Below are 11,954 nucleotides of genomic sequence, written 5' to 3' on the forward strand. Positions count from 1 at the left end.
AGCATTAACCATCCGATTGTCTATGGTTTCGAGCACTTGCTCATCATGCTACGGATTTTACTTGCATGAACAGCTGAGCCTGGGCTGCCTGCCTTCGGATCACGATGCGAGCACGACCATGACTGCCGATATGTGAGTAGACAAGCGACGTTCAGGTAAATCCTACTTCTTCATCGAGAACTTCTGCCGCACTTCTGCCGCCCACCTAGACACAGGAAGCGCATTCTCCTCCAGCTGAGCTTGGTTGTATGCGATGGGATCTCTAAGATATTCTAAAAGCAAAGCATGTTTGCAATCGACACGTGGACGCGATGAGAGAAAGTTCTGCTGTATACGCCACTCCCTGATGTCTTGACCGAGAGGCATGTCGTCTCGATGAACGCCGAAATGGAACTGTGAGTTTTGGCTCCGCGAGTAGAAGTATGCCGGTCGGTCTGTGGTCGTAGGAACAGATATAGTGTCCATGTAAGGACATTTGGTCCGTCCCTTGTCTTCGAGCCACAGGAAGCTCTGCAGCTGGGTATTAGGACCACAAGGCTCGATGGCTCCATCGTGCAAGAGGAGCAGATCAAGTCGGTCGAACGGTGTCCGTTTCAGGTGAGAGAGCTTGCAGCCGCTCTCTAACTCGCATAGTATAGCAGCATGGACGGAGTTGCCTTGTTGACAGCATGCATCTGTCAGTCTTTCACCGCGAGCGACGAAGAAGCGCAAGAGCTCTCTAGTGTCTTCGTCCGGGTACCGACGCGCCACTGCCCACAAAGGACCTGTACGAACAATCGAAGGTCCAGCCTTTGGGTTGAGAGGCTTAGTCCTCACTTCTAGGTACCATGGTTGCTGCTTCTTGCACGTTTCAATAACAGTTTTCACATCGGCCGGCTTAGCCGACTGAACCATTTCTAGCAACAGGCCATTGTTGTTGAAGGTCCGAATTCGAGAACATACAAGTTGAAGTATCCGTGTTGTGGCTGCAGTGGACGGGATTGTCGTATTCTCTATGGCACATCTTATCGCAAATTGCAGCGTCTTGTCTGCGCTTCTCGTGTCCTCTATGCGATTGTGTCGGGACGTGAGCAATTCTAACCACGACTTCTGCTGTCTTGAAACTGTCGGGAGCATGGACTCGACAGTGAGCACACATCCGTGCACGATGGAAAATTCCAGGGCCGAAGTGGGCTGTAGAAGACGACATGCTTTGCATTGTTGCAACTCCCATCGTGTAGTGTGCATCTGCAGGTACCTCTGGTCAAGCAAAGACAGAACCTCCCGTCTCACTGATCGCTTGGTCTTGCACTCGTAATCATGCATGTATACAGGCAATCTGGAGGCAACACGCTGCTCAAGACTCTTCTGTACCAACGATGCACTTGGGCTGATAATCGTGTGGCAATGAATTGCATCAACCCGCTTTCGCCATGTCTCATCGTATACCACCTCAGGTCTACCAGTACCGTCGTTGAAAAGAGCACCGAAACTCGTCGACCGAGTCCAGATTAGCGGCTTGGTAAGATATGCCTGACAAAGGTTCAGCCAGAGTTCTACTGATGATGAATCATGATACTGTTCTCCAAAGAGCTTCTGCCAGCCAGATTGATGATCGAGAAAGTCGCTAAGAGTCCTGTGCGCTAATTGAACAATGATAACATCCCCTTCATCGTTCTTGAAATCCAGGAGAACAAGGTCGATGAGCCCCCCTGTCTTTAGCAACAACCGTTCTACGAAGGTGTGCAAAGCTTCATTGGTCACCAGACCGTCGTGCTGTAACACTTGAATCCCTAGAAGCTGACACGCCTCAAATAACTCTGTAACAAAAAGAAGCGGCTTTGCGGAAGCAACAAGTTCGAGTACACGACCACAAACGAGTTTATCATCGCACAGACCTCCGATGATACGAGTGTAAAAGCCTGTCAGTGTCGCTGGTAATTTTGTCAGCCTGTTTTCTTGCTCCACGAAACTCTCTTTGCGTCGTAGGGAGTCGTACATCTCAGTCGTTGCGAAAGCGGCCCATAGGAAAATTCCGTCAGATAGCTTCGAGATTCTTGTAGCTATCGCCTGTATTGTCACAAACTCTTGTGGACTTGCTGCCGGATACAAGAGATCGAATTTCAGTAAGGCATGTGTCTCGATACCTGGACGGTTGTACTGATCCAGCACCAGCTGTGGCCAGTCGCAGAATTGGGTCTTGAATTCGGTCGGTCGACTTGCCACACAGAGTTTAACCACGACTTCCTTCGAGGTAAAATACTGAACGATCTCAGATATATCGCTGAGATGGCCTCCATAATCATCTAGGCCGTCAAGAAGGAGGAATATAGGTTTCTTCCAGTGGCGTAGCTGTTCGAACGTAAAGATCAAGATCTGCGTCACTGTCCTGCCGTCCTCTAGCCACTCGTCTCTCAATTCTCCTCGGAGGTCAAAAGTGCTCTCGATCGCTGGTGACAAGCCAGGTACATCTTTGCATAGTTGATAGAGAATAGAGCGATGTAGGCCCTCAAGAGTGTTAGAAAGATCCGACTTCGTGTTAGCTTCGTAGTTAAAGAAGAAATGTACACGACAACAGTCGGCTAGACCAGGAAAGAGCTGCCCATCGGGTCGTGTTTTTAGGTTGGCAACGTAGTTCATCAGGGTCGACTTGCCACTGGCAGGCTTTCCAGTAATCCAAAAGACTTTACCTGGTGTAGACAGCCACTCTACGAAGGTGTCTACCTCCCAAAGCCATTCAAAACTTGCGTCCTTTGCCTGAATCGCGTTCAACCGCTTTACTCTTGCAAATTGACCTTGAAAGGAGAGCTGGTCAGTCAACCAATTTGCAGGAGGGGCAGGCCCTAGACATGGAGTATCAGCATAGGTGCGTATTGCATGCAACCCGGCCAGTAAACGAAGACACATGCGAGGCAAGATTCGAATGTAGACACAATATACATCTGTTTGGATGTGTGCTAAAATACGAGCACTTGCTTGGCTATCAAGGCGTTGGATTCTTACCCAGGTTAAAGACAGGGTTGCCGCCGCCACCATAGTTTATCTGATTACCTGAGCCGGGGTTGCTATACTGAGATCCGCTTCCAGTGTTAACGGTCTGTACGCCACCGTATGCATTGAAAGTATTGCCAGGAACATCATCACTTGGGATAGACGGCTCGAGAGCCTGAATCTCAACGAGCATCTCATCAAGCCGTGTGAACAAATCAGGTCTAGAAGACTTGACAGAATGGTAGTTGACCAGATTCTGTGCATCCTTTGTCATCTCGGCCATCAGCTCTTCAACTTTACTACCTTTCCCGAGCCTCTTTGCGACCATGTGATAACGCTTGTACCACTCTGTGTTCTCCCCAGGTATTGTCTTTTTGAAAATCTCCTCGACTTTCTCGGCATTCAACTTGCAATTTTTGACAGTGCTGACAAGACCTTTTCGAACATCGGCTGGCAGGCTGTTCTCGACGGGCTCGAAATGCTCCTTGCAGGTCAGAAGCGTGTCTTGTAGGATGGGCAAACGGTTTGCAACGGTTTCGAATGTGTCTGAGAACTTGGCGTCCTTCTGAGCCCCTTTCCATAGCTTGATAGACACATCAAGTATCCCGATGACCGCACTTATTGCCCCTACGACTTCAAGGCCTGACATGATGGATACTAAGCTTGTACAGGACTCAATCAAGTAAGCTCGGCAGTAGGAATCGTGCCTAGCTAGTCACTTCACTGTCAACCTGAGGATAACTGCCTGGCAGGAGACACATCAAGGAACCTGGTCAGTGCCATGGCCTTTATGTAGCTGTGGCCTCCAGCCGCAAGCTCGAGACAGCACATAATCAAGGCGCTGACTCGACGACGGGATGCGAGGTGAGCTGCTTATTGGCAGATTTAGCGAGGGCTTGCTGCTTTGGATGCACCAAGACAAGGACTTTTGGAAAGAACCACTCGGAAAAGCAGGAGGTTTGGGCAGTTGGAGAAGCTGCGACCGAATTGCGCCCAACCTGCCATCATTTGACGCGTCGATGAGCAAAGCACAGTTTAGTTTCCCGTCACTCTCGCGTGGTGATTATTGGTTCGGTCCTACTGTGAGGTCGTCGTTGCTTGGCAGAACCAGCAGTTCCCAACGAACATTGTCTATCAAAGATGCGCCTCCTACTGATATTTAGGTAGTACACGCCAGCGATCCTCTTAGGCTTCAAGCTGGTCGCTGCTTGTCAAGACCACGTTGAGCCAGGACAGAGCTATCTATATGTATAGAGTTAGGTGTCAGGTATTGGAACGACTCCGCGTGGTCCACCAATACTCACGCTATATCGCCTCTCACTATGTAATACGACATCCGAGATATATACTGGCATCAGAGACATGACGAGGCTCACACCCAAACGCGAGGCATCTTTCTTCAACTGCGAGAGTATAATGGGAGCATCCATGGCTTGTACCACTTTGGAGACTCGTCTGGCTGCTTCATCCTGCATAGTGATGTACACAATGAAGCCAAGCTCATAATCAAATCTAGAACAATGGGTCAGAATGACTCGTAAATGAGCACAAAGAAGGTATTACGACGGAGGGCACACTGACGATGACTCTTTTTTGTCTTCCCTCGAGCTAACTTGGGCCGCATGAATGTTAATTGCTCGAGAATGTGTTTATGTTCGAGCGGAAGGCATTAACACAACCATACCCTTGAGAACACTCTATTGCAAGCAACAATGGCACTATTCAGGTCAAAGATGTCGAGGTCGAGAAGTTCACAAACCCAAAAATCTAGACAACCATCAAGTCAAGGTGCCGGCAAAGAAGTCGGCACAGCTCAAATGAGCCTAGAAAAATCCATGAAGTCGTTGACAAGTTCGAGCACTACTCATGGCCATACCCCTCCCATAGAACCGCGCTCTCAGGCTATGTCTATCGAGTCTTGCCAAAAGCGCAGGGTCACAATTGGAAACCATGAACGGAGACCTTCAACCGTACAAGAGCATGTTTAGGAGACTGCTGATAGTACGTGGGAGACCAAGACAAACCCGCAAAATGAGCTACCCAAAGAGAGCAGGTGTCAAATGACACTCAAAAGCTATCCCAGTGTATCGCTCTTTCTAAACTCCAACGAAAGCAAGGTCTTCAAGCCTTCACATCAATTGCCAAGAGAAATAGCAATCATGGGCGCACGCCCTGAAGTCGAGAAACCCATATCTAAAAAGAGCCTCATCCCGAGCAAGGCTACTTTTGGTCGTCCAAGCGCTGCCGCCGACTTCGGGAGTGACTTGTCTCCGAAAGAGCCCAATCAAAACAGCCAACTCGGACCGAGCCACAGTAAACTTGTTGTCTCCCCTTCAAGACAACCTCCCACAAGCGGTCCGCTACCCAAGGTGCCCCGAACTGTGCACCAGTACCCCAGCATTTCGCTCTTCCTCAATGCAAACGAGAGCAAAGTATTTAGGGTGTCTAAACAGCTCCCACGAGAATTGGAAGAAGATACAAAGGCTTCTCCGCAACCTGGTTGCAAGGATGTCACGCATAGACCCACCAGATACTGTAACACAGCTATAGCTGCGCTCAGTGAGCCATCGAAAACAATAGAGAGCTTTTCTCTTTCGAAGAGGATGTCGCAGATTCCGGAAGATGGCTCCCAAGAACCAAACATTGAAGCTGGTTTGCGTGCGTCGAGGCACTTGACAGATGGTGAGGATACAAAAGCACGCAGGCATATGCCGGTGGAACTGCACCACTATCCAAGCGTGTCAAAGCTTTTGCATGCGACCGAGAGTCAAATCTTTACCAAATCTACCAAAACACCTCGCGAGACGCCAGCTGCGATCGGCCGAGAAGAGCTTGGCATTGATGGCGTCGACAAGTGTCTTGCTACAAGAAAGACTTACGTTGCACAAAGACAGGGGACCCTCAAGGCTGGTGTAATGAAGAACGAGAATATCTGTACGCCACCTGCCCAAGCATGGGATGCTTTGACACGGCATCAAATCGTTGAAAAGTCGTCGGGGTACGCCATCGATACTGTCATCGCACGCCCTCACAAACCAACCAAAAGATCTCGACCTCTGTCAAGCAATTCTTTTATGGTAGACGACGCAAGCGAGGACCAAGTCTTCAAGAGAATGAGTCTAATCCCTCTAGACAGCCCAAGCAGAACCGTTGGCGACTATGAAGACTGGTTGCAGCTGGCCAGCAGTACCGCCGAAGACCGTGAGAGCGATGTTGAGCTCGAAGAGCTAGTTACACCGACGCCACGACCTAGAATAGGTCGAAGGCTTTAGAACACCTGCCCGTCGCAACCACTCGACCCCAAAACGAACGGAACATGAGAATGAAATAGCTTCGAGCTGGCGATACTCGCAGCAGCGATACTAAAGCCCTTTTGCCTTCTTCTCCTGTTCCAAGCATGCCCAGTAAATCATTGTTCGTTCTAGCAATCAGGTTCTGTTTGAGTCCGGGATTGAACGACGCTCTAGGAATGAAGCCAATCAATACTTTCTGCACCTCTCTACACGGTTTGTTCAGTTTCTTGTCGAGGCCCCGTTAGTCGACTCGTGTAGTCAGAGAGTCCATGTGGTTCTCTTATTCCCTGCAGGATAGCTGACGTTGTGCATAATGATGGCTCGCAAGGACTGTATAACCTTAACCTTTGGTGTTCGAGCAGGATATAGTGTGAAGCTTGAATGATTATCTCACAATAGTGGTCACCCATTTACCTCATTGGGTTTAGCCGTCATCATCAGCAGCTTAGTAGTCCCAACAGGGCGATTGTGGCGCCACGTTTTTTATCTCAGTATCTTCACCTTCACTATTCAACCAACCCAGCTCATTCTCCAGCACAGACCTGCCGCACCACTCCTTTCCTAGCACGATGTCCACCTCCCAGCAACAACCCACCCTCTCCCACCAACAACGCGAAGACCAAAAACTAACAATCCTAACCCTCAAAAAGTACACCAATTTATCCGACCAACTAACCGCTCAAAAAATACGTACAACAGTGCAAGATGTTCAGCAAGTTGTCGAGGAAGAGCGTGTCGCGACCGCTTCTGCGGAGGAGGCGGAGCGAAATAGTTTGCCGAAATATCATGGTCACTATATGGGGGATCAGGATGAGCGGAGGTAGTTTGAGGTGAAGGCGGAAAAGTGTTTTCCCGGTTCCTGGTTTGGTTTTGGGCGGTACGACCCTGTGGGGAAAGTCGAGATTTGAGGTGGTGCGGTTATTGTGGTATATATCTATTGGATCCACTCGACTTCTTGCAGCATGGGCTTCTCGTTGAGAGTCTCGTTCGCGTTACTGCCACGAATTCAATCACGATGTCTTACCGAAATCTCTACATCGCTGCGACGATAGCCTGCATGACAGGGGCATTATTCGGCTACTCAGTTGGGTTTATAGGAGGGATACTTGTTCTACCGTCATTGCTCCACCATTTCAGCCTCGATGCTCTTCCAGCTAAAGAAATTGCTTCTGCTCAGTCCAGACTTGTTTCTTCATGGCTTGTGGGTTGTGTCATTGGTGTCCCACTTTCCGTGCCCGTGGCTACCAAGTTTGGTCGCAAGGTCTCCATTATTATCAGTGCTAGCCTTTATACCACCGGCGCAGTGCTCCAACTCATCGGCATTCACAACTCACTTCTAGTCTTCCAGCTTGGCAGGCTAGTGAATGGAATTGGCGTGGGTGCAGGAACGCTCGTCAGCCCTCTGTATATTTCAGAGATTTCACCTGCCAACCAGCGAGGTACTTTGATGAGTGGTTACCAGGTCGCAATTCAGGTCTTCGCGCTCATCGGATTCTGGGGAGCATTCACCTGCAATTCGATATTCCCATCGACATCAAATCTGCAATGGCAATTGCCTGTGAGCATACAATTAGTGCCAGGCGCAATTCTCTTCTTCGGAGGCTGGTCAACATTGCCTGAGTCGCCGAGATGGCTAGCCAGCAAGCACAAGATCGAAGCTGCGAAAAAGGCTTTGTCGTGGCTGAGGATGACAGGTCGGGAAAGCCCTGAGCTCAATACGGAGATGATCCAGATTCAGAGGGTCATTGATGTTGGCAAGCTGAACACCAGGCTTGAAGGACGGAGCTCGTTCTTGAAGCGGGTCTTTACACGACCACTGCGCACACGTATGTTGATTGGTGCAGGCATCATGATTTTCCAGAATCTGGTTGGCCTCAATGCGCTCAATTACTTCTCGCCCATTATCTTCATGTCTGCAGGCTTCACCACTGTTTCTGCCTCCTTGTTCCTGACTGGACTTTTTGGACTCGTGAAGTTGATCACAAGTCTACTGTTCATGTTTGTTTTCGTGAGGATGAAAGGAAACAGGTTTTGGTTATTGCTGGGCTCGGCTATCATGGGCATCGCGATGTTCGTGTTGGCCTTCTGTATAGAGCGCATGGCTCACAACCACGACGATACTTTTGGCTTAAGTGGGTATGGCATCGTGTCTGTACTCATGGTGTATATCTTTGCATTCGCCTTCGGCATATCTCCGGGCCCGATCTCTTGGAATGTTTGCAGTGAGATCTTTCCTTCTCACATCAACACGAGAGCTTGTGCCGTGACAACTTGCATTCAATGGTTGAGCCAGATATTCATTGCAAGTATTACACCACCGTTGATAGCCAGCATCGGCTATGGGACCTATATCTTTTACGGCATTTATTGTGTCTTGGCTTTCTTCTGGTGCGCTCTGTATGTGCCAGAAACACGTGGGGTCGCACTTGGACCTGAGATGGATCAGGTATTTGGTGACGCTGCCAAAGATGAGGTCGCTGTGTTAGAGATAGAAGATATCGATGAGGTGACCCCGCTGATTGGAGCACAAAGACGTCGAAGTTCGATCGCGCTAGTCGTATAAAGGGGTATCACTTTTGACGTCAGACCATAACGCACGAGCCTGAAACGAAAGGTGCTGGCCCGTGCTGTTACCCGATAACCACTCTTGATGTATTTGATGTAACGCCTTCTTTGACCCAGCATGCTTCGAGACATACACCTCGTTCCTCCTCTCTTCAACACTGACCCACGATGACCATCGACTCTTTGCCGCCTGAACTACTAAGCATGATCTTCGAAAACCTCGATCAGCTTAACGACAAGGGCTTTCGTCTGTCCAGCATGATCTCGATGCATCCAATGCTGCCGGCTTCACCAGCAAGGGGATGGGCGATCAGTGATCTTGACACTTCAATCTTCAACGTGATGAAAGTGAACAATCTTTGGCGTGCGAACGCACTGAACGTCGTCTTCGGCGACAACATCGAACAATGGAGCGCAGAGAGAAGGAACGTCAAACTCAACCGGTTTCGAGCATTGCGAATCTGGCTTTGTGGCCAGTAGCTTCGACGTTTGACCACTAGAACGCGTCGAACCTGGAAGACTCAACTAAAAGCCATCGAATCATCGCCTTGACCATCAACATCCATTTGCGCAACCTCGAGCATCGTCGCATCGTCAATGTCATCGTCAAACATGTCACCCGTGGGCTCCGCGTGTCCGTTGGCGTCAATGTGTCTCACTGGTCCTCCAGTAATGCCATCGACCTGTACATATCGTTCAGTTGGCAGATAATCCATGGCGCCAGCAATCTCTCGTCCTTCGTCACCTCCACCTTCTGCTTTGCGAGCTTTCATGAACTTCTGATGCAGCTTCAGATCCTCTGGCCCCCAACTGTCTTTGGCCAGCAAGTCCTTTTCCGTCGAAGCCTTTTTCTCGTTCCAGACAATTGGTTGTGGCTGAGCAACATCTCGCAAAAACTTCTTGGCCATACCTATTGCAGCATCTGTTGACAACCCAGTCTGGCTATCAGGGATCATGTTTCCAATCCACTTCGGCAACTGGTTTCTCTTCTTTTGGAAGCGCCGATCAGCCAACACCATTATACCGTAATCATCTTTCCCTCTCAGTACACGACCAAGACACTGGGCAGCATGACGCATTGCATCAAAGGATAGAAAGTCTTGTTCTTTGATGCGATAGTTTTCTCGCATGAACTCCAGTCGGGCCTTCAGGATCCTCGACTCGGTATACTGGAACGGTGCGCCCATACACAACACTGTTCTGCCAAAGTGATGGTCAAAATCAATACCTTCAGATACTTTGCCTCGTGCGACACTTAGCAAGATTGCCCCCTTTCCATTCTCACAGGCAGTCCTGTATGTCTCAAGAGCAAGTGAGGTCTCTTGTGCATCGGGTGTTTCGACAAGCAGTAACTTGTACTGCCAGATACGGTCTAACACCCCCATCGCCTGCCACATAGAGATGATCATTTCCATGTAGAGGTAGGAAGGGAAGAAGACAACGAGACCATCTGGAGTAATCTTCGCAAACTCAAAAAGGAGGTTCCCATAATTTCGAACAACATTCGGGTCAGAACGAACCTGAAAGCCGGATGTGATGGACTGCTGGTCGCTGCCTTTGGTGACAATTAGTGGTAAGAAAGACTTCTTCGACAAGGACATGGTGTAAGATTCTTGAACGACAGCGTCGAAAGCAAGCATTTTGGGGTACATATCTAGCGGAGATATGGTACCCGAAGTGATGACAACAGAGGAGAATCTTTCGAGAACTGGCTTGATTGCAATGGCAGCATCGAGACACGCAAGGTGGAAAATTGGGTTTGCGACTTGTGCATTGTCGGTTTCAAATGGTTCGTAGATCAATAAAAAGCCTGATTCATATGTAGCGACCAACGTGGCAAAAGAAGCGACATCTTGCAGGGGCTGAAAGTCTTCGATATTCGTGAGTTCGAGAGTGCGAACGAGTGAAGTCAAACGTTCAGCGCAGAAACGAAGAGGTTTCCTCTCGATGAAGGTAGTGTCTTTGAGATGAGCAAGAAAAGTTGCAGGGTCTTCCTGAGTGACGTTACGGAGCCTCATTCGACTCTTTATATACTCGATGAAGCGTTTCAGGAAGGCAACGAAGTGTTCGGCTCTTCTGATATTGCCTGGCACAGCTTCTTTGAGCAGATCATCGGGAAGGACCGGATTAGACATGAAAGCCTCTTCGGTGCGAGCCTGGTCGGCGTCCTGCAAACCTTGGACTAGCTTTTGGTACTCATCTTGCAGTTTCTGCTCATCGCTTTGTTTCATTTCCTCAATCTTTCGCTCGAGGTTGACGGCGCCGCGTGTAGCTTTACGTATCGACTCTTCAGTAAGATCTATCGACAATGACTCGATACAAACATTGTCGATATTGTGAGCCTCATCAAATACCACGATACAGTCCTTGGACAACTCTTTCGATACTCTTTCGGCAATTTTGGGATCGAGTAGGTAGTGGTAGGAGTATATGATGACGTTGCACCACGGCATCATTCTGCGTGCAGAGAAATAGGGACACTGCTTGTGAGCTTCGCCATACTGAAGAAGGTTGTCCAGGGTAAAGACTCCAGGAGGGATGAGACTCGAAGGGTCAAGTAAATCGAGATTGTCATGATAGATACACACATCTACATCCTCGCCTCGTTCTTTCTTTTCCTTGACGAAGCCGGCAGTCAGACTGCGACATCGAGCATCCACGACGGAACCGCTCTTTTCTCGTTTGACCGAGGGATGCAGGCAAAGATTCTTTCTAGAGGTTAATCCAAGACCTCGAAATTCTTCAGTATAGCCCAGCTCCTTTGTTCGGTACTTCATCAGAGCTTTCAGCTCAGCCAGAGCCTTTTCAATTTCGGACATGGTACGCGAGCAATAAATCAATTTCCGCTTCTCAGGCATGTGCATCTGGTAGGCCACGATCAAGGAAAGAAGGGAGACTGTCTTGCCGGTTCCTGAGGGCATCTCGAGGACGCAATGACCGCCACTGTCCAGCGTCCTCTTGAGATCCGACATGTATGCATGTTGTTCAGGATATATCCTAGGATATGGGAAGAGTACTTCCAGATCACTGTTGGCGTGTTAGCTTTGTGCAATTGTGACCACTAGCAGTGTCCTACTCTATCATAAACCTCATCCTGCCTAGCCGAGATAGTATGGCGCGAGAGCG

General features: G+C 49.2%; 4 protein-coding genes across 4 annotated transcripts; 2 read left to right on the forward strand and 2 right to left on the reverse strand.

Annotated features, from left to right (window-relative positions):
- Window positions 1–162: 162 nt before the first annotated feature.
- LTR64_008081 (uncharacterized protein) lies at window positions 163–3,619 on the reverse strand (the record flags this gene model as incomplete). The annotated part of the gene is made up of 2 exons (XM_064902396.1): window positions 163–2,822; window positions 2,983–3,619. 2 exons carry the CDS (start codon window positions 3,617–3,619, stop codon window positions 163–165), a joined length of 3,297 nt encoding a protein of 1,098 aa, XP_064751370.1.
- Window positions 3,620–5,129: 1,510 nt separating this feature from the next.
- Window positions 5,130–6,242, forward strand: LTR64_008082 (uncharacterized protein; the record flags this gene model as incomplete). The annotated part of the gene is made up of 1 exon (XM_064902397.1): window positions 5,130–6,242. One exon carries the CDS (start codon window positions 5,130–5,132, stop codon window positions 6,240–6,242), a length of 1,113 nt encoding a protein of 370 aa, XP_064751371.1.
- A 1,036-nt stretch (window positions 6,243–7,278) lies between these two features.
- Window positions 7,279–8,826, forward strand: LTR64_008083 (uncharacterized protein; the record flags this gene model as incomplete). Its single annotated transcript, XM_064902398.1, has 1 exon — window positions 7,279–8,826. One exon carries the CDS (start codon window positions 7,279–7,281, stop codon window positions 8,824–8,826), a length of 1,548 nt encoding a protein of 515 aa, XP_064751372.1.
- Window positions 8,827–9,349: 523 nt separating this feature from the next.
- RAD3 (TFIIH/NER complex ATP-dependent 5'-3' DNA helicase subunit) lies at window positions 9,350–11,800 on the reverse strand (the record flags this gene model as incomplete). The annotated part of the gene is made up of 2 exons (XM_064902399.1): window positions 9,350–10,348; window positions 10,451–11,800. The coding sequence occupies 2 exons, from the start codon at window positions 11,798–11,800 to the stop codon at window positions 9,350–9,352; spliced, it is 2,349 nt and encodes a 782-aa protein (XP_064751373.1).
- Between the last annotated feature and the right edge of the window lie 154 nt (window positions 11,801–11,954).

The sequence above is a fragment of the Lithohypha guttulata genome (genome assembly GCF_036872675.1).
Source record: "Lithohypha guttulata strain CCFEE 5908 chromosome Unknown scaffold_7, whole genome shotgun sequence".
Taxonomy (NCBI): Eukaryota; Fungi; Ascomycota; class Eurotiomycetes; order Chaetothyriales; family Trichomeriaceae; genus Lithohypha; species Lithohypha guttulata.